This window comes from Choristoneura fumiferana, chromosome 9 (assembly GCF_025370935.1).
Source record: "Choristoneura fumiferana chromosome 9, NRCan_CFum_1, whole genome shotgun sequence".
Classification (NCBI taxonomy): Eukaryota; Metazoa; Arthropoda; class Insecta; order Lepidoptera; family Tortricidae; genus Choristoneura; species Choristoneura fumiferana.
Genome location: NC_133480.1, coordinates 1,096,882 through 1,124,805, shown reverse-complemented (window position 1 = coordinate 1,124,805; position 27,924 = coordinate 1,096,882). Strand labels below are relative to the sequence as shown.

General features: G+C 42.0%; 1 protein-coding gene and 1 pseudogene across 1 annotated transcript; one reads left to right on the top strand and one right to left on the bottom strand.

The window, feature by feature from the left end:
• The first annotated feature begins 68 nt into the window (after positions 1–68).
• On the top strand, positions 69–16,292 carry Pex12 (peroxisomal biogenesis factor 12). The gene is given in 8 exon segments (XM_074091795.1): positions 69–2,903; positions 3,416–3,524; positions 4,235–4,437; positions 5,237–5,466; positions 6,556–6,660; positions 6,662–6,695; positions 7,248–7,330; positions 15,211–16,292. Coding segments are annotated over 8 exon segments (996 nt in total). The 5' UTR covers positions 69–2,783; the 3' UTR covers positions 15,323–16,292.
• On the bottom strand, positions 15,856–27,924 carry LOC141430914 (poxin-like; annotated as a pseudogene).

The following is a 27,924-nucleotide window of genomic DNA, read 5'->3' as shown; positions in this document are numbered from 1 at the left end:
GGATTGCTGAGGACCTGGTTCGATTCCAGCGCTGGTCTCTTTTTCTGGTTTTTCTGTGCATCCATGTCTCAGTTTGTATTTTCGATATGATAGCGAACTCGTAGTGAAAGATGATTATAACCGCTTTGGAAGATTAAAATTGATTATTGACTTTCTTTGGACATTACACTATAAAACACACACACACACACACACACACGTTTTTAGGCAGTCTCTTTAGCTACGTATTATTAAATTAATTACTTTATTTTTATTTTTCTTTTAAACTATAGCTTGTACGAGACTTTTAGTGTTTTTATGCATGCTAGCCATCTCTGCTCTGTAAAAGCGAAATCTTACAGTTTAATTTTTTTCAATGCCAAATTACTGGGTTCTCATGATACAGGCCCGCCCTAGTGTGAGAACCGCTGTTAAACTCTAGTTCCTACCTTTAGATTAATTAGCCATGTAAATTCTTACGTATAATGTACTTTAAAATTGGCAAATAAATATGTTTTCATTTTTTTTTCAAATATACTAACTATTTACTTTCACTAACTATTTATTTAGTTAAAAACAAAAGTAATTCAGCCACATGCTTTTCGTCATATTAGTAATTCATGGGACCATTTCGTGACATGCACATTTTATTCCTTTAGCGCTATCCCGAGGGAATTATGCAATTTCCTTGATAAAAACTATCCTATGTCCTTTCCCAGGGCTCAAATAACTCTTTAACGAATTTCATCTAAATCGGTTCAGCGGTTTAGACGTGAAAAGGTAACAAACAGACTTACAAACTTTCGCATTTTTAATATTAGTCGGATGTTGTGTGAGTCAACGTTTTCTTTCTTTGTAACGGTTGGGTTAGCGTTAGCGGGCGTGGACGAGAATAAAAAGAGATTTTAGAATCATATATACAGCACCATTGTGAATGAAGGTCCGTGGATGAGCTCAGTTCAAAAAATTTAAACTATTTGTCACGCAACGTTATCCCACCATAGTTACAGTGCATAAGCGCAAATTCCTCCCAAAAATCGGTGAGCCCTTTACAACAAAATAACGTCTACTCTCCAGTGTTTCTGTTAGTCTTCTCCGTGGCTGTAACCCTTTAACCGCCAGCATTTCAATTGTAACGTTCGTATTCGTCTGTCATGGTGCTTAATCATAATAATAATAATAATAATAGAACCATTTATTGCCACAGAAAAAAGACAGGTTACATAATCAAATAAAAAAAACATAAGCAGGTGGCAATGGGCTCAGGCTCAGCATAAGCTGCGAGCAAAGGAAACTTGCAGCGCTGATTTTCAGCCTGCGCCCGTCCCACAGCGTAATAATTTTACTCTAGAGCCGGGTAAGGCTGCATTGTTGCTAGCATATTTTTGTCACTATCAAAAATATACCAGCAACAAGTTCAGTCAGCCTCGGAGGGCCTACTCCGAAGTTCGTATCGTACCGTCCCTCTCGCTCTCGTTTAAATTGTATAAGTGTTAGAGGGAACGCACGACACGAACTTCGAGTTTCGTAGTAGCCCTGCAGTACCCAGCTAGACAGCGTAGGGGAAGGTCACATCGAGAAATTAATAATTGATATACAGTGGTTAACACCTCTTTATAATTTGATTTTTCAAATTGGTTCATAAATGACGGAGTTCTGAGGTAACAAACATTAAAAAAAAAAAATACAATCGAATTGATAACCTCCTCCTTTTTTTTGAAGTCGGTTAAAAAATAATAGACACGTTGGTAGCAGTCGGAAGTAGTCGTGCGTTCAGAATTTTCTCGATGGGAATGAGATGGGAATGGATTAAGTATTTATACTACAATCTTTATTCACATGAAACTATATTACCTATTACTGAGATTTTTTCCAGTACTTGGCAGAGTTATATTATACTTATACTATACGATTCTAATAAGCTTTTTTATGACAATGGCGGTTGAAAGATAAATAATAGTGGACCAAATACTATCGTATGTTAAGTCCTCTCGGATTGTGACAGCTTCGTTGTAAAATAGGGCTTCGTGGTGACTCAGGTGCTGTTTGTTGCCTTTATATTTAAGTGTAAATGATTGATTAATAATTAATAAAGTATTTTCAATAGATTTAGCCTTTTTTTTCTGGGTTGATTACTTAATGTTGGCAAAGTACCTGATCAAATGATCAATATCTGAAGCTAAGGCAGTTTCTAAACTTTTATGATTTTATTCAAGGCTGAAAGATTGCAAAGGTGCTTTTCACTTTCCCGGAATAAAATGTAGCATAGGTTTTTGTTCATGTGCAAAAACGACTTCTATGTGTGTAGGTTTTGTCGTGATGTTTCCGTCACTGTAAAGGTCATGGTAAATTTCTTATTTCGCATACAAATCTCAAAAATTTGCTTGAGAGCCATAAGTCAAACCCTTAGGCTACCACGACTTCCTACGACTTCCCATGATTTCCATCGGTTCTCACGATCGAATGTCACGTGACCAGATTTGACGCTGGAAACAAGCGTCGAGCCGAGCGATTTGCATGTGGCCGCGCCTTTACGGTGATTACAGTGAACTAAACGCACCTGACAGCTCAGGCAAGTGACGTTTCTTGAGATAAACATAACCTTAAACTATGGTCCAATCAAAGTGTAAATAAGTGGCAATAAAACAAAATTACATGAAAAACCCATTTCGATTAGCTACTAAAATTAAACAACAGCTAAAATTTCCAAAAATGCTTCATGACTTAGCATCGCGCTGTTTAAACTGAGACTGTTATTGACTAAAACCACAGTTCAGTGCACGTAAAAGCAAATATTGTCGACAATGGCTGTGTACGCCGCGCACTTGACGCGCACGCTGCAAGGCACGCCGTCGGTGTTCCAGGTGGCGGCCCAGGAGGCCCTCGGCGCCACGGTCAAACCCGCCTTCAGGAAAGTTTTTGAGGTAAACTTGAACATGACCGAGTCGAAAGGTCAACTCTGAAAAAACACTTTCAAATAAATTAAATGATCGGAGTTTTCCCATTTCTTCTAACAGTGATTTTTCTCTTGACGTTTCAGGCTAGAAATAAAGGAATAAAAATCTTAACATTTAAATTATAAGGGGAAAAGACCACAGCAACACACAGACAGGGGGGACATTCCACTAAAAACTCGATTCTATCGCTTTTTATCCGATTGCCTGGAGGGTGTTTTTTTTTTGTGTCTGAGCACTCCAGGTGATCATGTCAGTCTCATTCTCATGAGTACTCGCTCAGTGTCCTACACAAAGGACAGATCAAAGAAGTGGTATAAGCAAGGTCATTTAGTGGAGACTAGAAATATGAAGAAAACATAAGTTATATAGAATGAGAAGAAAAATATAATGTTTCTGACCTTTTCCTTTTCAACTGTTGACAATGATTTTATTTAATAAATTGAACTTGATATGGTACTTATGCTACATACACATGGCAGTACCTGGCCGCGGTGTATCCAGACAAGTGTGGGTGGTGCGTGCGCTGGTACGATGAGCTGTTCCTCGTGCTGGACTGCTGTCTGCAGTACCACTACCTCAAGCATTATGGTGAGGTCAATGTAAACATATTTTTGTAAAAGTTAGTTTTTTAATGTTACTTAAGCTATTTTGCTCACTGATTTTGCATTGTAATTGAAACTATACTATAAGCAACACCAAACAGGTCCATCTGGTTACTAGGAGTAGGTTAAAGTCAATTTTCTGCTCCGTCTACTAAATTGCTTGGTATTTATGTGCAATATTATATTTAAAATTTAACACGAAATTTATGAAGAAGCCTACGCACACCTGCTAATTCAATGGTGTGTGTAAGTTCTCAATCTGCGGGGCTACTACGAAATTCGAAAATCGAAGTTTGTGTTGTTCCGTCCCTCTGATGCTTATACTATTTAATATGAGAGTGAGAGGGACATGATACAGGGGATATGATACAAAGTTCGATTTTCGAATTTCTGAGTAGGCCCCATGCTCTGAGCTCATTTAGGAACTCAACCTGAGCTCTCTCATTCTAATGCTAGGGCTACTCACATCGCGATAACGCAAACATTCACGTTATCGCAATGTGTATAGCCGAATATTTGCGAATACTTCGGCACTTCGGGCGAAGCCGCAGACATAAGTTTTATAGCAATAATTTTTATCGCGATGTGTGTGGCCCTACCATGAGAGGGGGCTTGGTTCTGCTGTGGGTCATACATAAGCGAAGACGACACGACCCGACCAGGTAGAATACAATACAAGTTTATCCATCCATTTAGCGGCGTCCTTCTCCGAGAGTTTCTACGGTCTGGTGCGCGTGCCGCTGCGGGCGGGCGGCGAGTTCGCGGGGGGGCCGCGGCTGCCGCCCGCCTCAGAGATGGGCTCGCTGCTGGCGCTGGCGCTGCTGCCTTACCTCCGCGACCGCGCCGAGAGGGCAGTGCAAGCCTGGAGGGAGCGGGAGGAGGACGGCACTCTCGGGAAGGTGGGTAAGCGTGAGACACACGCCGCGCCTGCCGCCCTCCGCGAGCTGGGCTCGCTGCTGGCGCTGGCACTGTTGCCGTACTTGCGGGACCGAGCGGACAGAATCCTGCAGGCTTGGAGAGAGCGGGAAGAGGACGGGGCCTTCGGGAAGGTGGATTTATGCGTAGCCTACGCTAGCTGACGCGGTTTGCACGGAGCCAGTGGACGCCTGTTGAAAAATATTAGGATTGGTTAACTGCAGCGCCGCGTGGGACGGATTGTACCTGCACCCGCGCCCGCCGCCTGCTAGTGTAGGCCCAGAAAAACACAGGACGGCAGCGAGCGGGTCTAAAGTGCGGCGGGCCGTGGCTGTGTATGAATAACACCCGCCCCGCGCCGCGCCCGTCGGCGGTGCATTAATTGTTGTTGTGCGCTGTGTGCAAAATTTAAAAAACAAAAACCCGACTACCTTAAAAAGCTAAAAAGAAAAAAGTAAGTTGGTGTAGAGTTTTTTAAGTTACTTAAAGTTCAAGAGTCGGGACCCGTTCAAAATCGTGACCAGTAGGACGATTCGATTTTCGAATTTCGTAGTAGGTAGCCTTACAGCTCTAAAATTCTCGGTAATGGGTTCCGTCTGTTAAACTTTAACACGCTCCACGCGCCTTTGGTATTAATCACCTCAAGTTTGAACCCAATGGCTACGCTCAATACAATACAATGATTCTTTATTGTATACCAGAAATCTCATTATTCATTTTTCTCTCGATGAGATGAAATTAAATGAAGTGCCTAACTACCTTAATGATTCCTTCTCCCTCCAGGGCTATTCCGCCAGCGCTCGGCGCGCCGCCATCCACTTGTACTCTACAGTCCACTTCCTGTCCTCGACTGCGCGCCTCATCCAACTGGCGCGGTACCTGGTGGGGGGCTCCGCCACCCCCCCCACCCCCGAGCTGGCGGCGCTGGGGCTCACGCTGAGAGATGCCCCCCCGCAGGACCAGGATGACACCTGGGCTGATTTGTTCAGGAGCCTGGCTACCGGAAACTTAAGGTAAGTCTACAGAACCGTCTGCAACTAAGAAGGCGTCTACAAACTACGCGAGGCCTTTAGGGTGGTCTAACGATCTCTCGCATTCTCATGTGGAGAAGACTGGTTTTTATGGAGCTTATTTAAAATTAAATAGCATCTTTCATCTTTACATCCCTAACATACCTAGGGATGTAAAGATCTCGGGGATCTTTTGAAAAATGAAAGAAAATTACAACAACAATCAATATTTACCTATTCAGGTAAGATTAGAACATGGGCAGCTTTAAATTGAGGTTGCCTGCAATTATACAATACAATACAAAGACTCTTTATTGTACACCAGACATAGTAAGCGATACAGAAAACAGATACACAGAGAAAAAATTACAATTACAAGGTGAGCAATAGGCGGCCTTATCGCTTAAGAGCGATCTCTTCCAGGTAACCTTATTATTATTTTTGTTAATTAAATTTTGCAAGACTGTGACATGGCAATAATAGATACGTTACCGTCGAGCTGAGCTGATGATGGAGCCGGAAGCTGGAATTCAAGATAGAATAGAACAGAATGTTTATTTGCATAGAACAAGTAGGTTTATCGGTGTTCTTAGGTGGTAGAACCACGTGATCTAGACGTGATTCTGCTTGTTAGAATAATTTTAGGGTGTTCTTTGACCACAAATGGTACCCAGGTTCTGATAACGCAGCTGTCAGCCGTGTTAATATTATTTGGCATTTACATTATTTGGTCAAATCAGAAATGAGGAGATAGAGAAGAAGAGGAGACGTAGAAGAACGTGGATCACCAACATAGCCAAGCGATTTAGCTCGATGAAGTGGCAACGGGCTAGGAAAAAGTTCTCGACCACCGACGAGATGGACGGATGACCTGGTTATAGCCGCGGGTTCACGGTGGATGCAGGCCGCTTCCAACTGTAGACGTCCTACCGCTGATATGATGCTGATGGCCCTATGGTGCATTGGTGCATTGGGTCAATTTAACGATACTGGGGTCGATTTAATTGAGCTGCGTGCCGTCCTGGGGGGAGGGGGGCTGCGTACCCTGTGTTGACCCAACGCAGGCCAGTGACCCTGTGCGTGTGTCTGCAGCAGCGCAGTGGTGTCTTTCCCGATGGTGGGCAGCGCGGCGCTGCGCGCTGTGGAGTACGGCGCCTTCGCGGTGCAGTTCCTGCGCTGGTGGGAGAGCCGCGCCCCCCCCCGCCGCCGCGCCCGCGCCGCCGCCGCCCCAGGTACATAGATGAGTCCATCCAAACCGTCATTTTCGTTTCGATGACGTTGCTAAGCAACAACGGTCGAACGCGGATCAAAGTAACCGCGTAGAAAGAAGACCACTACCACAATACAAGTAATATAGGCAGTAATTCGACTTCATACTAGAGGGAGTTTCTTCATATTTTTTAATCATTTTTAATTTATATAGAAATAAAAATCAATCAAAACGAATCAATAAAACAAAAAGAAAAACAGAGTATAAAACTCGAGCATTAAACCCATTTTCTCCTCGACGTGTCTATCCACCCTCGCCGTACCGGCTCGGTCGGGTGGCTATTCATATAGCCACCCGAGATATAGAGACGTTCATACGTCCCGTAAAATGGCTCGTTTTATGCTCTTGTTGTATAGTCGGCCCATGAAAATGATAAGCAACTTAAAACCACGTCACATTGACATTGACGACCTGTTTCACTCTGCCTTGATGTGGTTTAAGGAGACAAAGTACTAAAGTGCTCAACATTTTCATGGGCCGACTGTACAATCTAGTATTTGGTTGTATTTGGCAGCGCGACGCCACCTCCCGCTATACCAACAAGTGTCCGTTGTGCCTGCAGCCCTGGAGGACGCCCGCGGCGCTGCCTGTCTCTGGGTAAGTAGTTACTTGCATTTAACAGGACCTCTCCCCGCGGCTTTACTAGTGTAAGCCAAGTGGCAAAAGAGCATGCGGGTCAACCTGATGGAGAAGCAATCACCGCCGCCCATGGACACCTGTCAACACGAGGGGTATCACAGGTGCGTTTCCGGCCCTTTGAGAGACTGATAGGCTCGTTTTCTAAGTTGTACCGCTCCGGAAACACTGTCCCAGGAAGTTTTTTTTTATTAGACTGGATGGCGAACGAGCTAGATGGTTCCATACTTTAGTTGTGTGTGGAAAAAAGTTCTAACAGTTAAAACTGAATTCAAGTGTCTGTTTTAAATAACAAGCCTTTTATTGAATATATTTTGCAGGTGGTAGGACCTTATGCAAGGTCCGCCCGGATTGCTACCACCCTTGTAAACAACAGGCGCTAGCGAAGTGACCCTCGGTGATTTACCTGAAAAAGAGCTTAATCCTATGTTAAAACTAGAGAAAAATATATAGATACATATAATTATAACCGTACTTACCTTATATTAGTTTTTATAGTTTATTATAATAAACACGCATACAAAAGCGAGCGCGAGAGACACCTGTAACTGTATAATTGTATATCTGTCTATGTCAACGCAAACTGTCATGATCCGCGCCCCACCAGAGGGCAGTTGCAAATATACGAGCCGGACGGACGGACGGCGTGTTACCCTCGCGACCGTTTTTTTCGCGAATCTTGTATTTTTACATTATTGTTTTCTTGTTTCCACATCTCCGCTGCACCTATTTTGCCATCTAAAGCTTACAAAAGTGGTTCTTCTAACCGGATCTGCGTTTTATTCTGCATGATACGTACGCCGCACAAGATGGTTAGTACCCGCAGCGCTGTAAAAAAAGAAAAAGATCGACAGATTCGTAAAGCGGAACAGGCCATGGAAAGCGAAGACAATGTCTACGAGCAACTCACGGAGGAGCCAGCTGATACAAACCCCGAATCAGATGTTAAAAGGTTCGATAAGACTTATGTAGCAACCGATCCAGTTGCGGGTACGTCAACAAATCGTGTGTTGCATTTGGCTGAAAAAGTGCCGCCTCACCCGCCTGGTTCACGCCAAGGCAACAGCTCAAAGTCGAAGAAATCTACATCTACATCATATCAGCTAATTACCGAACGCAAGAAGCTAGAAATTCAGGCTGCTGAAGAACTGGCACGCATACAAACTGATCTTATAAAGAAAAAATTGGCGGCTGAACTAGAAGCCCTGGAAGAGAAATACAGTCACGCATCTTCGAAGGCAAGTCACCATCTGGTGGACGACAACAAAATAGTTGAGAACTGGATCGATCAAAGTCTGCAGGCGAATGCCAATCAGCACGAACACAACACGCGCAGCTGCCCTGCCCCACCCAAGGTCGTTCCTGATGCTGACGCTACCTTACTGCTAGCACAGGCTCTCAACAATCTGACGTCTTCGACCAAAAATCACGACCAACGTTTAATAAGTCGTTTGAGCACTCCGCGTGAATTACCTACATTTTCTGGTGATGCAATGGAGTGGTTGAATTTTAAGCAAGCCTTTGAAGAATCATCAGAGGTTTGCAACTATAGCATAAAAGAAAACCAATGGCGTTTGAGGAAGTGTCTCGTGGGGCCGGCGAGAGAAGCGGTGTCCGCTTTACTGATGAGTGGTGCTGCACCCGATATAATAATATCAACCCTCGAACTACAATTTGGAAACAGCGATGTGATTATAAATAAAATCATGAGCGACATTAAAAAACTTCCGCCGTTGTCCCCTAACTACATCTGCGAATTAGTGAAGTTTTCCATTAAAATAAAAAACTTTGTGGCAGCTGTACGAACTCTTGGACGAGACGAGTACCTCCAAGGAGTGAGCATATGTTCCATAATTTTGTCTAAACTTCCTACTGCTCTTCTCACTAAATGGTCTGATTTTATTCATTTCCACAAGAATACAAACAAGGATTCTAAACTAGATTTGCTGGCGACATTTCTATCCGAAGAAGCAACGAAAATTACAGAGGCTGGAATTAGTCAAATACACACCATTAACTACATCGATAAAGGCACGAGCAAGCAGCACGCAAACTTCGTAGTTAATCAACAAGAAAAATGTAAATACTGCAAGCTGTCATCGCACAGTCTCATTAACTGCAAGCTTTTCAAAAGGTCACTGCGCAAAGAAAGATGGAACTTCGTTAGACATAACGGGATTTGCTTTAAATGTTTATCAAGCAATCACGACAAAGAGAGTTGCCCAGCGCCGATGTGTGATAAAGATGGATGTGAGCAGCCGCACCACACGTTGTTGCACTACCCGCCGCAACCGTGGCCAACGTTAACATAAACAATAACAAAGTGTTATTAAAAATTGTTCAAGTGAAAATTCATGGCCCTAAGGGTGTGATCACAGCGCACGCGCTCTTGGACGATGGTGCTACCGTGTCGTTAATTTCCGCGGACCTTGTGGATCAGTTAAACCTAACCGGAAAATCTGAAACGTTACGTTTACGTGGCGCTTGGAACTCGGGTGAAATATTGTGCAAATCAGAACTTATTGACTTTAAATTGTCTAACGAAAATAATCAATTCTTTGGTTTGCGAGCGCGAAAAATATCGGAGTTAGACCTACCAGTGCAAAAGTTAACTAAAATAGACATTAATAATTATGATTACTTGTGTAATATAAAAAAGTATCTTCAAAATATTAATGTTAAACCTAAATTGTTGATAGGACAAGATAATTATCACCTCATGATGCCCTTAAGAATAATTTCACGAAATAATTGTGAACCTTGTGCCACCTTAACGCCATTAGGATGGTGTGTACACGGCCTTATAATGTCACCGCTTATTCAAGGGTCGCTAAGCCAGCGCCTGGCGTTATCAAAACCTATCGATCAAGTTATGTTACGTCACCCGGGCGATGCGAGCAGCAGCGCGCTGAACAGCGGTGGGCCGGCCGCACGCGTCGCCCGCCCCGCCCCGCGCGGGCGCACCCCGCTATCGCCTGCCAGCACAGCTGACTTACCGGCGGCGCCGGCCGAGCGGCCTCATATTAATGATTCACAATCACACACAATTTTATACATTGACTCGAGTGAATGCGCGAGTACCTACAATGAAGGAAAAATATTGCACGAGATGGTGCGTCAATACTTCGCGTTGGAAAGTATAGGCATTTGCCACAAAAAGAGAGAAAATAAAGAAGAACAACGCGCATTGTTTCTATTGAATGACACCGCAAGAATGACAAATGGCCGATGGGAGGTTGGACTCCCGTGGAGAAGTGAAGAACAGTTGAATAATTCCCTTCCAAATGCGGAGAAACGACTTAAGTCTATTGAAAATAAATTAAGACGCAATAAGGAGTATGCTCAGCGCTACCGGGAACGCGTTCAGCATTTATTTAAAAACGACTACGCCAGGGAAGTGACAGAAACTACAAGTACCGAAAGTCGGATCTGGTACCTGCCCCATTTCGGAGTAGACAACCCTCGAAAAAAGAAATTAAGGCTGGTTTTCGACGCCGCCGCTACCGCTAATGGAAAATCCCTAAATGACTACCTTTTGCAGGGCCCAGATTTATTACAGTCACTTTACGGTATAATGTTACGATTTAGAGAAAATCGCATTGGGGTCACTGGTGATATACGCGATATGTTTCTCAGAATTAAAATAAGAAATGAAGATCAAAACGCCCTCAGGTTTTTATGGCGCGATAGCGAAACACAAAATATAAAACATTATGCTATGACGTCACTTATATTTGGCGCCAACTGCTCTCCGTTTATCGCTCAATTTATTAAAGACAAAAATGCACTACTGTTTTCAAAGGCAAAACCTGATGCCGTGCGAGCCATCGTTAGAAGTCATTACATGGACGATTATTTAGACTCCATGTCCACTGAGAGCGAAGCGATAAAGCTGATAAATGACATTTCTACGGTACACAGTTATGGGGGATTTGAAATGCGCGGCTGGACTTCTAACAACAAAAAAGTATTATTACATTTACCCAAAGACAAACTGAGTGACAATGGAGAAAGCCAAGTGATTAACGGGGAAAATAAATCCCAGCGAACCTTAGGGATGTTGTGGAACCCCACTGAAGACTCGTTGGCTGTGGATGTCTCACTGAAGAACATACCCGATGATATCCTCGAATTTCGAAGAATACCTACAAAGAGGGAAGTTTTGAGAATAGCAATGTCCATCTACGATATTTACGGAATTTTATCTCCCGTAACTATTCAAGGAAAAATATTATTAAGATCTATCTGGAAGACAGACCTTATATGGGATAGCAAAATAACAAAAGACTTGTTTATTGATTTCCAAGACTGGATCAATGGCTTAAAACAGGTTATTGACTTGCGTGTGCCCAGATGGTTCTTCTCGCTCACGCATACGAATGCGAACGTGAGTGCGAAAGAGACAGCAGGCGAGCTACAACTGCATGTGTTTTGCGACGCTTCGCCTAAGTCATACTCAGCTGTTGCATACTGGCGGTTAACTACAACAAGCGGCGATGTGTGCGTTTCATTCATTGCGTGCAAGAATCGAATTGCACCTACGAAACTAGTATCGGTGCCGCGACTCGAACTGCAAGGCGCGTTGCTTGCTGCCCGCCTGGCTAAAACAATACGAGATGAGCAAAGATTTAAATCAAAACAAACTTATTACTGGACCGATTCCACAACTGTATTGTACTGGTTGAGGAATGAAAATCGCAATTACAAAGAGTACATCGCAAATAGACTGGGTGAGATCGATGAATTAACTAGTTGTTTTGATTGGCGTTATGTACCTTCTCAAATGAACATCGCTGATTTAGCGACAAAGAAGACTCAATATAAGCTACACAACGACTGCAATTGGTTCAAGGGCCCAGCTTTCCTGTATTTTAAAGAGGACGAGTGGCCGACCGACATCTTATCGACTGAATTAATTAAGAAAGAAAATTTAGAACTGGTATTGGTAGTCCATCAGCAGCCTGAGAATTTGAACATACCAGAACCAAGTAGGTTTTCATCATGGATCCGTTTCCTACGCGCGACCGCTGCGGTTTTAAAGTTTATTTACAAACTGAAAAAGAATAGATCTGATCATTTGGAAGCTAAAACCATAGAACGTGCAGAGTGTCTAATCCTGAAATATTCACAAAGTCAATCTTTCAGGGAAGAAATAACACTGCTAAAGGAAAGAAAATGTTTAAATAAGGATCACTTACCTGTACTACGAACTTTATCCCCGTACCTGGATGAAAATGGATTGATGAGAGCTGAAGGTCGAATCGATGCTGCAACCAATGTGGGTCCTGAAATGAAAACACCGATTATTTTAGAAGGACGAAATTATATAGTCAGACTACTTGTTAAATATTACCACGAGAAAGCCGCTCATGGATACAATGAAATGGTGGTAAATGAATTGAAGCAAAAATATTGGATAATTCGTATGAGGCCCACAGTTAAAGCTGTGGCTACTGAATGCTTAACCTGCAAGATAAACAAAGCTAAGCCCCATATACCTCGAATGGGTGAGCTCCCGGAAGCCAGATTAGCTCACCATCAAAGACCGTTCAGCTACTGCGGCGTGGATTTATTCGGCCCCATGGAGGTAACAATTGGTCGCCGCCGGGAGAAGCGATATGGAGTGTTGTTTACGTGCTTGACGGTCAGAGCGGTTCACATCGAATTGGTTCACACCTTGACGACGGACTCGCTCATCCTGGCCCTGCGTAGAATGGCTGCAAGGCGTGGTTGGCCACAAAATCTCTTTTCTGATAATGGAACCAATCTGAGAGGCGCTAATACCGAGCTCAATCTGGCTATTCAAGAGTTGGACGAAGTTACACTGACATCGGAAGCTGCCAACCGGGGTATTAAATGGTCATTTATCCCACCAGCTAGCCCCCACATGGCGGGGCCTGGGAGCGCCTTATTAGGTCAATTAAGACTTCTTTAAAGGCAACTTTGAAGGAAAGAGCTCCTCGAGAAGAGGTGTTAACGACACTACTTGCAGAGGCCGAGAACATGGCAAATAGTAGACCATTGACCCACGTATCTGTGGAGCCTGGATGCCCTGAGGGACTTACACCGAACCATTTCCTTCTTGGGTCTTCGTCGAACCTGCCGCAAATCGGAATATTTGACGACTCTGACTTCTACTTAAAACGCCAATGGCGAATAGCACAAAGATTAGCTGACCAGTACTGGAGTCGATGGGTGAGAGAAGTCTTACCTGACTTGCTGCCGCGCCAAAAATGGCACGAAGAACACCGTAACCTACAGGTCGGAGACTTAGTGCTGGTTGCCGATCCAAACGCTCCTCGTAATCATTGGGCGCGTGGACTAGTGCAGGAGGTGCGCCCCGGCAAGGACGGGCGCGTGAGGACGGCCCTTATAAAGACCAAGTCGAATGTGCTGGTGCGGCCCGCAGCCCGCCTTGTACGCTTACCGGTGTGAGTGCTGCCGACGCAGCACTGGGGGGGAGATTGTAAACAACAGGCGCTAGCGAAGTGACCCTCGGTGATTTACCTGAAAAAGACCTTAAAGCTATGTTAAAACTAGAGAAAAATATATAGATACATATAATTATAACCGTACTTACCTTATATTAGTTTTTATAGTTTATTATAATAAACACGCATACAAAAGCGAGCGCGAGAGACACCTGTAACTGTATAATTGTATATCTGTCTATGTCAACGCAAACTGTCATGATCCGCGCCCCACCAGAGGGCAGTTGCAAATATACGAGCCGGACGGACGGACGGCGTGTTACCCTCGCGACCGTTTTTTCGCGAATCTTGTATTTTTACATTATTGTTTTCTTGTTTCCACATCTCCGCTGCACCTATTTTGCCATCTAAAGCTTACAACCCTTTTGCTCGCTAATCCTGCCGTGAAGCAGCAGTGCTTGCACTGGTGTGTTTCGGCGTGGAGAGTAAGACAGCCGGTGATATTACTGGCACTTGAGGTATCCCATCTTAGGCCTCTAGGTTGGCAACGCATCTGCAATCCCCCTGGTGTTGCAGCTGTCTGGGCGGTGGTGATCTCTTACCATCAGGAGACCCACTTGCTCGTTTGTCATCCCGTCAAATAATAAAAAAAATATATATATATTTAGGAAATTCCGGGATTTTGCTAAATAAATTCCGTAATACAAACTAGACTAATGTGTTTCAATACAGAAATGATAATGTTTAGACGTTTAATGGGGAATTTCAATATTTAAAACATACCAATTACATATAAGCCTTTCTAAGGGCGAATATTTCGTTTCAATTGTCTCATTTTTCTGGTCACATTTTTTACTAATCGGCTGTAGGTGATATTGATATCGTAGTCGAAATACCATAAACTCTATTTTTACACGAGTAATATTTACCTCGACGTTTCGGCAACGTTACAGTTGCCTATTCGTGACCACGGCAACGTCACGTCGAGGTAAATATTACTCGTGTAAAAATAGCGTGATAGCGTTTATGGTATTTTGACTATGAGTGAGAATCACGAGTTTGAAACGTGATATTGATATCGTTTTCGATTATTTGTTAAAGTTCTCCCCCTTATTCATAAACGACAATCAAACCTATTTTAGTTAAATGCCGCTAAAATTCGTTTGTCCTTATCTGTCACTTCGACATTTGTATTTGTTAGAAAGGGACAAAGCATTTGTTAGTTAACATAGGCTTGTTAAGTTTTATGAATAAGGGGGTCTGTATTTGTACCAGATAACTAATAACTGTATCAGAATATTCGGCCATTTTTACAGAAGAGTGTCGAGCAAAATGAGACGGTCGAAATCGAAACGCTCGAATAGACACCCTTAACCGCCCTCAAGTATAGTTGGTTGACCCCTCCCGCAGGCTGATATTCTGCTACGCGTGCATCTCCCGGCACGTGCGCGCGCACGGCACGTGCCCGGTCACGCGCTGCCCCGCCGCTCAGGACTCCCTCGTCAGGATGTACTTGGACTGACCACCGCTGAGTCAAGGCGGGACATCCCAAAATATTCCCATTAACATGCTCCGCAGTAACTAATTAACTATTTTGTATTTATTATTGTTGAAGACTGAAGTACCTATGTATATTAAGACTATACGGTATTTGACTATTTTGTATGTTTTATAAGTGAAAACTACACAATGCCTGTTATCGAATAGAAAAACAATTTTTAAGCTACCTTTACAAATAACAAAGTTGTAAAGGTTTGAAATTCAAGATTAGACAGAGAAAGACATACTGGCATATGACGCCATACTTGCTGCATAGAGAAAAGCGTTTGAGAAAGAGACAGGTATATAGATTTTTCAAAAAATCACTATAAATCCAATTTTCAACCGATTTAAATTTTCTCTTCGCTAAACACTATCTGAATATCTATATTTTCATAATAATATTAAGATATGGCAAAGTCAGGAGTTGTCAAATACCGTATTGTGATAGAATAAGGTTTAAAACATGTTATCTAGTTATAAAGGTTAGGGTTAAAAAGAAATAAACAAAGTTACTTTACTATACACGTTTTATTGATAACAAAAACAATGGAGTAACCAATAAAGTATTGGCATAAAATACAAATACAGTCCGTTTAAAAAAGTATTACACCCGGGACTTAACCGCGTGACTTTGTGAATCAAGTAAAGTAATGCAAGCGGCCCGCATTGGCGGGTTTAAGTTAACTTGGTACCCTTTGACCACCGCGGTCGGTAAAAAGTGCCATAGTGGCCATGACGGCATTTCGTGGCCCATATGGAACGATTTTCAGAATTTTTTTTGTCGTCTGTGGCGGTTAAAAGGTTAAAAGAGAGCCGGTTAAAAACCGCGGCGGTTTAGCCGTAGTTTGGCTTCGGCCATATTGTTTAAATTTATTTAATTTTTATTTATTGGTTTGCCTACCGATATATTAATACTATTAAAATAACAGAAAGGCGATGTGTTGGTAACATAAACAGAGTGTCAATCCAATAACAGGCAAACACAACCTGCATACTAATACTATTCGTTACAATGTGGAGCGCAGCTATCTTATAGATAACTAACACTTAATGAGGGCTATCGTTTTTTGTCTCACTAGATGGCGCACTGTTGCGTGAGGTTTTAAAGTGTGGCTTTCAAAGTCTGTTATTACGGGCGTGAAAACAAAGTTTAGATTAAAATCATATTTAATACACCTTAAAACCGTACCATAAAAATATCGAGCATGCCACAGTGTTGCAAAGTCCCCGTTTTGTTCGGAAAAAGGGAGGACAAAGGTTTTCGAAAGACAAAACTGTCTCAAAACACAGACATTCATTGCCCCGGAACGCATATTTGCCATACCTAATTAATTTCAGATATTGCAAATATTCACAAAATTATTCTTATTATAAATAAACCCGCGTAGCTCACCCAAAAACTATGAGATTTGACATTTCGGTGACCTCACGCTACACTAGCGCCTCTAGTGGCGAATTCATACGCGATAGCCTCGTTAATTAACCTTTTGAACGCCATGGTCGGCCACAGACAAAAATATATCGGAAAATCGCTCCACAGGCGCCACGTACCTAATGCCGACATAGCGCCTATGGCACAAGCCACAATTTTCAGTTGTCGCGTTTTGCCGACCGTGGCGCTCAAAAGGATTAATTAATAATCCTAATCCTGCCGTGAAGCAACAGTGCTTGCACTGTTGTGTTTCGGCGTGGAGAGTAAGACAGCCGGTGAAATTACTGGCACTTGAGGTATCCCATCTTAGGCCTCTAGGTTGGCAACGCATCTGCAATACCCCTTGTGTTGCAAATGTTTATGGGCGATGGTGATCTCTTACCATCAGGAGACCCACTTGCTAGTTTGCCATCCAGTTGAATAAAATAAAAAAGTAATAAAATAATTAATTTGGGTAGTATTAAATAAGTAGTCTAGTAAATTAAATTTAATTTGTTGTTAAATTACCTCGACGTTTCGACCGTATTACACAACTTCTGTAATGTGGTCGAAACGTCAAGTTTACTTTTAGCAGTAACTTGTTGCATTTAAATCCCGGTTGTAATAATAACTAAGTATGAAGTACGGAAATTTAAAACAATACCCTTTCGAATGATATTTCCGAGTGACGTGATTCAAAATCGGATTTATTGAACACAGGCAATCAGGCGTTATTAGTTTGCGGAGGTCCATATCAATGAACTGAAACAATTTACTTTGCTCACCCGCGACCTTTATGCAAAAAATGTGTGTTTTCTGCTAAAGTAGCGTTTCCACCAGAGATGTGCGAGGATGTGTTGTGAGGAATATGTTTTTCATTTATTATTATATTAGCCAATAGAATCGCTTCATTTACCTCGCCTCGCTCCGCTCAGGTGTTTCCACCAGAGATGTGCTGTGCGAGGATGTGTAAATGAAGCGTTTCAAGATTATCTTTGACCTTGCTGTACACGAAAAACGATCGGAAATTCCATATCTCAAAATCCGGGCCGCGAAAGACTACAAATACTCGACGTCCGTAATTACCCCCTGCAGATAAATATGTGCGACCTGTCTCCCATTGGCAGCGACTAGCACTATACGGGGCACGGGGGGCGCGATGCAGTACGGGGGTGGCGGGGGCGGGCGGCGCGGAGTGCGCGGGGGCAGCCCCCACGTGCTCGCGCAGGGCGGCACGCGACGGGAAGCTGTGCGCGCCGTAGATAAGGCCTGGAGAGTCCAGCACCTGCCAGGGGAGCGAAGTGTCGAAGTAGCCGCCTTCGCCCTGGGAACACGATATACCTTCTTATAATCCCTGTTTTTTTTATACGGAAATGGGCTTGCTCTTGACCACATGAACTGTACCTAATGTTCCTAACATTCACTAGAAAGCTCGTACGGTCAAGGACTTTAATTCATGACCGACCATGGAACAATTTCACAGTTAACGTCATAGTGACATCGTATTAATTAACAATGAAAATAGTAATAACTTTTCCTTTGAAAAGGTTCCATCGTGGCTCTTGAATTAGTCCTTGAGTGTCTTACTTATTGATAAATGCCATAATAGTTTTATAACAGTTTAATTTAATTTATAGTATAATGTAACCGTAGTTTTTAAGCTTTAATGCAAGTACGTAGGATATCTTACTTTTTTTGTTTTAATAGAATTAGATAACATTATTATAAATGTGGCTATACCCTACCAGGGTGCATAATATTGTAAGACTTATTAGAATAAGGCCTTATGTATTTTATGTTTTTTTGCCAAATAAATAAATACTAAATACTAAATTTGAGCATTCATCAAATTTATCAATAAGTAAGACAGATCATTGTACATATTTCATGAGATGGTGGGGTTAGTTCGTCTGTCTATTTTTACAGGATATATTTTGACGAGTGTGCACAGGAAACACAACCATTAGGTCCATTTCCTATTTAAATGAACTAAAAGAATTTCCTTGCTCACCCGCAACCTTACGATAGCTAAGCTTATGCAAAATATGCGTGTCCATGCAATTCCTCCACCTCCACACTTGTACTGTTTAGGAACTGCATGAACACGCATATTTTGCATAAGCTTAGCTATCGTAAGGTCGCGGGTGAGCAAGGAAATTCTTTTAGTTCATTGATATGGACCTCCGCAAAGTAACGCCTGCAATAAATCATTTCCTATTTACCAAACGAATCTCCAGACACTTAAAATATCTTCATCTTATTTCTCTTATAATGCTGTTAGCGTTTCATTGGCAGGAATCCTTCCTTAGCAAACTGGGGGGGAATGTCATGCGCTGCCATCTATATTTCCGGACTGGACACAACCTACGGCTGGGCGCTGGCTCTTCAAACCTAAAGTGAATGTTGTTACTGAACCAGTGCACCTTCCATCAGATGAGATAGGGCTCAAGGGATAGTCAGATTGTTGCAAAAATAAAACAACACTCGCCTCAAACGTGGAAACAGCGTAATGGTTCCCCTTTCTGACGGTCACAACGGACACCAGCGCGCCGTCCTGCCAAACAAGAAGCAAAGTAAGTAATAGTAAGTATTTTTCATCACACTTGCTCGTAAACAGTGTCGTAACATGCAGGCTACCTTGGTTGCAACCCCCAAATAAAACCCTCAACCTTAATGTGCTTGTCATGAAACCCGTGGTCGGTAAATGAGTCATTGCGCGTACACATTTTCTTGTCATGAAGCCCAAGGTGGGTAAATGAGTCAATGCCCGTACTGCAGGGCTACTACGAAACTCGAAGTTCGTGTCGTGCGGTCCATCTCGCTCTCGTATTAAATAGTATAAGTTTCAGAAGGACCGCATGACACGAACTTCAAGTTTCTTGTTTCGTAGTTAGCCCTCTGATGCTGCTGCGCGCGCTGGCCCACACGCACACGCACGTCAGGCGCATGCTGCGGGAGAGGGAGAGCGGCGCTGCCAAGAGCGCAGCCTAAGGTATCGCCAATATTTGGAACAATCATATTTTTTATTTTACAAATATAAAGGTTTACTCGCAAATGCCTAATAGACTCTCGTTCGTAATTCCTTATTTACCGCCCTTAAGACACAATGTTTTATTATGCAACAGTTGTATAATAGGGGTCAAAAAAGGTGAGTGGCGCATCGTAAGAAAAGACGCCATGAGCTTTTTTGGCTTATTTTTTTTTGGTTTATTTGGGGGTACCTGGTTGACGATGGGCGTGCCGGGCAGGTACTGGTTGCTGGACTCGAAGCTGGGCGCGCACCGCCACTGCGCCAGCACGCCGTCCGCCGACCGCACCAGCATCCGCTTCGCGCGGTTTATGAACACCTGCCGACAGAATGTCGGTTGGTCAGGTGCATCAATCGTTACTTCCTGGTAGCCAAATTTCCTTTCGCGTTCTTTTCCAAATGATTTTTTTCCCAATATGACTTTTTATTGGAGTTTATTTTCAGGATCGCATTTTTTCTCACAGAAACATAGGTAGTTGGTCTGGGTTAGTCTCACTTCGTCTAAAAAGCAACTGGTCTATGTAGCATGTGGTCTAAAAAGCTGCTGGTCTAAGTAGCAAGTGGTCTATAAGGCAACTGGTCTAAGTAGCAAGTGGTCTAAAAAGCAACTGGTCTAAGTAGTAAGTGGTCTATAAGAAAGCTGGTCCAATTAGCAAGTGGACTATAAAGCAGCTAGTCTAAGTAGCAAGTGGTCTATAAGGCAACTGGTCTAATTATCAAGTGGTCTATAAAGCAGCTGGTCTAAGTAGCAAGTAGTCCATAAAGCAGCTGGTCTATTAGTTTAGGTTAAGTTGATTTTGCGTCGGCTACAAAGCACACAGAAGTAGGAGCTCCGCGTAAGTATGTTTCAGTGTAGATAAAAATTGGGAAAAAACACGATTACAGTAAAAAACCATAGTGAAAAAAAAAGCATTAGTGAGGAAAAACGGGAATGGAAACAATTACTAAATAACAACTTTGGGAAAATGATTTAACCAGCCTTTTTTCATAATAGGTGTGGGGGCTAAAAATGATCAAAAATGGTCTGACATCTTTTTATTTTATTCGACTGGATGGCAAACGAGCAAGTGGGTCTCCTGACGGTAAAAGATCACCACCGCCCATAGACACCTGCAACACCAGGGGGATTGTAGATGCGTTGCCAACCTAGAGGCCTAAGATGGGATACCTCAAGTGCCAGTAATTTCACCGGCTGTCTTACTCACGCCGAAACACAACAGTGCAAGCACTGCTGCTTCACGGGACCTTGCACGAGGTCCTACCACCTGCAAAACATAGACATACTTTATAGATGGCCCCTTATCACTGGGAAAACACAATTTTTAGAGTTTTAGCCCTATGTTCTTATTGTATCGGGTGTCCCAAAAAGGACGCAAGATTTCAATTTGCCGCCATTTTTGTATTTTAGTGCTGGCAACCCTAAAAAAACTATTTGACAGTTGAATATTTAGGGTTTGTAAAAATGGCGGGTTATACGAAAGATCAAAGCGTTTTTATTATTGAACAATATTTCAAAAGAAGTTTGGCGTGTGCGGTTCGATATATTATAACGAAAAAAAAATGTGTTTTTCATCAATTTCAAACCTTGCGTCCTTTTTGGGACACCTTTATAAAGAGAGATTCGTTAGTTGTTGTGTTGAGTGAGGGACTGACCTTTTCTGCGGTGTTTTCGTCGACGCGCACGTAAGCCAGCTCGCCGAGCGGCGCCAGCGTGTCCTCCGTGAAGATGCCGCAGTAGTGGTGCGTCTTGCGAGACCACTCCGGCACCTGCCACACCCACACCCACACCGACACATGAGATGAGGGGGACTGCGCGCCGGCGGTTGCTGCTCATTATACTTACTTCGTTTTTTAGCATTAGAAAGAATATAAGCGATCTTGACGTGTCTTTTTAGGGTTCCGCGGCTTTGCTCAGGGACTAAGTATCAATGCTAGAAAGCTGTAATTTTGCACGGATATTTGTAAACTATGCCGACAAAATGGTACTTACAATAAAAAACCTAAAAAAAATTTTTTTAGGGTAACTACCTCCCATAGACGTAAAGTGGTAGGGTTTTTTTTTCTCAGCCAAACCTATAGTGTGGGGTATCGTTGGATTGGTCTTTTAAAACCATTACGGGTTTGATAAGATGATTTTTCGATTCAGTGATTTTTTTGCGAAATATTCAACTTTAGAGTGCAAATTTTCATTAAAATCGAGCGTCCCGCCCTCTAAAATCTAAACCAGTGGGTGGAGAAATTTGAAAAAATTCAGGATTGTAGTAAGTATATCAAACTTTCAAGGAAAACTATACCTAACGGCTAAGTTTGCTTGAGAATTATTAGTAGTTTAAGAGTAAATAGCAGCCTAAAGTATAATAAGGTAACGGCGCCTATTACCGGGGGTATCGAAATCGACGGCCATCACCGCGGCAATTTAAAATACGCATTTTATAATCAAACCGATAGATTTCTTAAAAAATATATTGTACAAGATAAAAGCTTATTTAGTCGACTCACGGATTTATTAGCGCTAGTGTATGTGAATGAATCAAAGATCTCGCAATTCGTGATTTTCCGAAATGGCACCGACGGAAGAGGATTTGCCATACTAACGCGTGACACCACATACAAGCAGACTCGAATCTTATTTAGTGTTTTACAAAATATTTATGGCAATTGAACTAATGTTATGGTTTTTAAATGGCTTTTTATAGTTTTTTGTACGAGTTCTGAATACTTTTTGTATATTTTTTGGCCCGGAAATACGATTAAAATGGAAAATAAAATACAGCGGCGATAGGCGCCATTTTTAACTGTTGATTGTAATACCGTGGTATATCACGGTAATAGTTAAAGTGGTAGTTTTGGTTCTTCAAGCTTTATTTTTGGTATAAATTATCGTTTATATAATTTGTTACAGTTATTCCAATCTTGATCTATTCACGCTTTAAAAAACTATTTCCGTGGTATGAAAAGTATTAACAAACTCTTAATTTTTAGCAAAAACTTCAATACTGAATTTGTAGTTTCTATAGAAACCGTTATTTTGCCAAGTTGTTTAAATATTGCGATGAAATTTTATATTTACTTACCAGTTATGTAATTTTGGTTATATGCCAAGGATGTAATAAGTATATTTGATTTGTAATTCAAACACAACTCTATCCTATAGTTTTTATAGGTCGGAATTAGATTTTACAATACTCCAAATAAAGCCAATTAACGATGGTATGATCGCATAACCCTCGGTAATAGAATGTTTGAGCAACTATTACCGACCCATTCAATTGTCTTTGGGTCGGTAATAGGTTCTTAAAGAAGTCCTATTACCGAGTGACATTTTATTTTTCTGTTAAAATAATTCACATTTAGGGTACCGTAAGTGCAGATTTTTTTGATAAAGTTGTGACTTTTACTCAGCATGCATACATCAAACTATAACTGGTGGCATAAGCATAATAAAATACAATGGGCTGGATACACTATTCGAATCATACTTTAGTTTTTTATTTAAATTTTCTCAAAAAATATTTGGTGTACAATATATTATACAGAACCAAAGCCATTACTTTTTTTAAATCCCTCGGTATTAAGTTCCAAAACATGTGTCGCGTTCCTTTTACCGATGGTAGAAAATTGCCGTTTTTTTTATACCCTCGGTAATAGAAGCTCAATTCGCGGTAATGGAATCGCAGCCTGTCCATTACCACGGTAATAGAAGATTTGGGTATTTTGATTTCAATAATTATTTTATCAAATACTAATAACTTAAACGAGCCCAAAAAGTTAAGACACTGAAAGTTCAATAAACGCTCTTAAATTAAAAAAATATTCTCGTTTGTTAAGGAGCTTTGATACCCTTAATTTTTGGGACTCATTTGAAAACTTCCTTAAGTACCACGGTAATAGGCGCCGTTACCTTATATACCTAAACTTGGAAGATTCCGTATAAAATACGAAATACTTAGAAAAATATTACTTAATTCTTTCGTAATGGCTACGGAACCCTATTTTGGGCGTGTCCGACACGCTGTTATTGGCCGGTTTTTAGTATTGAAAAATACTTTTAACAAATAAGTCCCAGCATAGGTATGTAGGTATAAAAATTAGCAAGGACATACTATGATCATTTACATTCTTTTGGTATTATTTAAGTAATAGTTACTATTTTTTTTAAACGTTTTTCAATAAAAAGACTCGTGAAGATTGTTCACCCTTTTTCTAATGCTAAAATAAGGAAGTACTTATAGGTCAATCCACTTTTAAATGTTCTGTCCCCAGGGACAGCTGTGATAAGGCTAAGTGGATTGAGTACCAAAATGTAGTTGAATAGGCAGCGCTAGTACCTACTGATGGAGCGCTGCTTAGGCGCCAAGCAAACTATACAAACTGCCTAGGTACCAATAAACGCCAATGGTAGGTATTCTTAGGAGATGATCAAAAAAGAGAAGGATTTTAATTAACTGACACAACTACTGACTTTTGGCGGATTTGGACCACACCAAATGATTTTGATGAGTGACCCAAGAGATTGCCCTTATAAGTTGATTGAACGCATTGCGTGTACTGCCCAAGTAACTACCTACTGTGCGTCGAGCGTTCGGACCAACACTGGGGTGGGGTAGTTGTACGATTCCCAAAACCGCCCTGTATGTCTGTACGTCCCACTGTTCGCTAACCAAGCAGCTCAGGGGGCGTTCAAGTAATACGTAACGCAATTTTTGGAGATTTTTGACCCTGCCTTCCCCCATGTAACGCGCCGTAACATTTTTCTGTGTCCCCCATCCTCCTTCCTAAACGTTACGTAACACCCAAGTGACCATTTCTATTTCATTCTTTTAATTTTTCTTTAGCCGTTTTCCAAATTAAGTAGGCATTTTTTGCACAGTCACTGGCAACTCAGCATGAGAGCATTTATAGGCCAAGAACAACAACTGAGGGCATTATATCGTATGTATACTTTGTACTTGTTACAGTCCAGTGGAGTCCATAAGTGAACTTGTGAGCAAAGCAAGCAGATATTTTTGCTCACAAGTTTATGAACTCGACTGTACAAAAAAACTGACGTAACGCGTTGTTTGAAAACTGTAACGCATCGTAACGTTTTACAAGAGCCAAACTGCGTTACGTAATACCTACTTGAACGGTCCCTCACGAGCTCCCTCACCTCTTCCTCGGTGCAGCAGTGTATGGGCACGACGGCGCCGAACGTGGCGAACCTCTTGCCGTCTCGCTCGCGCAGCTCGGCCGGGATCGCCACCGACTCCAGCAGCCCCTTGTACACCTCGTTGACCACTGTTCTCTTTGTCATGTTGCTCTGCTGACAAACGAAACGTATCTCAGTTCTGAAAAGGTTCTGAGGCTACGTTTACACCAGAGATGTGCGAGAAATGTCAATATGTTTTTCATGAACCAATAGAAACGCTTGGTTTACCTATCCTCGCACAGCACCGCTCTGGTGGAAACAGCTGAGCGGAGCGAGGCGAGGTAAATGAAGCGTTCCTATTGGTTCATGAAGAACACATTTCTCGCGCATCTCTGATTGAAATGCCGCCTAGAGTAGTAGTAGTACCTACTTACTTCTATAGTGGCAAGTAAAGCTCTTTATTGTACAAAAAGTAAATTCAGATAGGTTACAAACAGCAAATTACGGCTTAAGGCGGACTAAAAACGGCGGTATAATACGGTCGCGTAGCAGGAAGAATTTCGTGCAATGACCTTCGATAGGTACTTTGTCTCTATCGCTCACATCTAAGGCACTAGCCCACCGCCGGCGAGTAGCAAGAATGATTTTTAGTATGAACAATTTGTCCTCGGCTATTTTCACACCTTTATTCTATCACCCGTTTTAACCATACAAATAGTTTCACGACTACTACGAGCCGTATTTTTATGAAATCGGTTCGGATCGGAAGGCTGCGTTTCCACCAGAGCTGTGCGGAAATGCGTTGCGAGGAATGTTTTTGTCACGAACCAATGAGGGCTATCGTTTTTTGTCTCACTAGATGGCGCACTGTTGCGTGAGGTTTTTAAGTATGCCTTTCAAAGTCTGTTATTACGGGCGTAAAAACAAATTTTAGATTAAAATCATATTTAATACACCTTAAAACCATACCATAAATATATCGAGCATGCCACAGTGTTGCATAGTCCCCGTTTTTGTTCGGAAAAAAGGGAGGTCAAAGGTTTCCGAAAGACAAAACTGTCTCAAAACAGACATTCATTGCCCGGAACGCATATTTGCCATAATGAATTTCAGATATTGCAAAATATTCACAAAATTATTCTAATTATAAATAAACCCGCGTAGCTCACCCTAAAACTATGAGATTTGACATTTCGGAGACCTCACGCTACACTAGCGCCTCTAGCGGCGAATTCATACGCGATAGCCCTCATAGAAACGCTTCGTTTAACTTCAGCGCAGCTCCAGTGGAAACAGATCAGCGGAGCGAGGTTAGGTACATGAAGCGAATCATGAAGATATTGCTTCATGATAGCAAGGACCATATACATTCCTGGCAAATCTCTGATGGAAACGCAACCTAACGCCTTATCATCTGACAAAACAACAAAGCGTCACCAGTTTTGTGTCAACAGATACACTATTATATAGGTAAAATATCCATTAAATTATAATTACGTGCGGCTACGTTGAACTACCGAGATCAGTAGATAACGATTACGATGATAAATTATACGACTGTTTGTTCCTTATCGCCGCAGAGACGCTGTTTGGCTGTAAACAAAATTATATAACAGCATGGTATAGCGATATTGATATAAGTATATCGGATCTGGGAACGGAAACCTGCAGGGCTACTAGGAAACCCGAAGTTCGTGTCGTGCGGTCCCTGACACTTATATTATTTGATAGGAGAGCGAGAGGGACGGGACGACACGAACTTCGAGTTTCGAGTTTCGTAGTAGCCCTGCTGCTTTGTATTTAAATGTAAATTGCACGTGCAATAAGAGCGGTAATTTCGGATGCTCTAATATTATGGACTTGTAAACTAGGTCTAGAATACAAATTTAGACCGGACACGAGTTTTTTATCTATGTATGTACATATTATTCAATTTACGTTAATTAATAAGGATAGGTATTAAATTTTGTACTTTAACCCTTCAGTATTGTGGTAAAGCGATTAGGTAGGTGACTGTACGAACAACCAGTCAATACCATCACAGCTACTATTAATAATTATTATTCATAGTACCTAGCTGATGGTAATGATAACTTGAGAAAGAAAATAACGTACCTACCTACTTGAGGAAAAAAATATACCGAAGCGAGTGTAAAAAAAAGATAAATTTACCATACCTACTGGTTGATTACGGCTTCTATATTAGTTATATTTTCGATTCCGATACATATACTTAAGTAGCAGCCCCGTATTCCGGTTGGGAATTCTGCCTAATAAATAGTTACGTGCGTATGAAAAATAGAATTATACTGAGAGGTAAACAATTCGACCCACTCGACATAAAATGACTCATTTCATTACTTAGGTACTGCATACATTTGAGCGCCAAATTTTTTGCCGCTCAGTACATTTGTATTTTTCATAGCATAGGACGTCCACTGTTGGACATAGGCCTCCCCCATAGACCTCCAGTTGCCTCGGTTAGAAGCAGGCTGCACCGTGAACCCGCGACTTTAACCAGGCCATACGTCCATCTCGTTGGTGGACGTCCTACGCTGCGCTTGCCGATCCGCGGTCTCCATTCGAGAACCTTTCGGCCCCACTACCATCTGTTCTCCGTGCTATATATGTACCTATGGCCTGCCCATTGCCACTTCAACGAGCTAATAGAACTTGCAATTTAACAAATCAACCGCAATTCTTAAGAAAAAAATGTATGAATAAATAAAATTCAAAAACTACATACCTTGACACTTTTTAGCTCAATTGCGATGCTTAATTATTTCAAAACACTCCCAAGCAGCAGCCTCTAGGTGTGGCGTCTGCGCTGATTGATAAACAAATGTTTATCAACTCCGATAACGCTCTGACAAATATTCTCTCTGACACTAGCTCGAGCTCGACCGCACGAAAACGTGAAGACAACTAACTAACTTTAAGCTACGGCAACGCATGCGGGCTGGGCATTGTGCTTGTGCTAGCTGACTGGTTATCGCACGCGCACCGCGATACTAT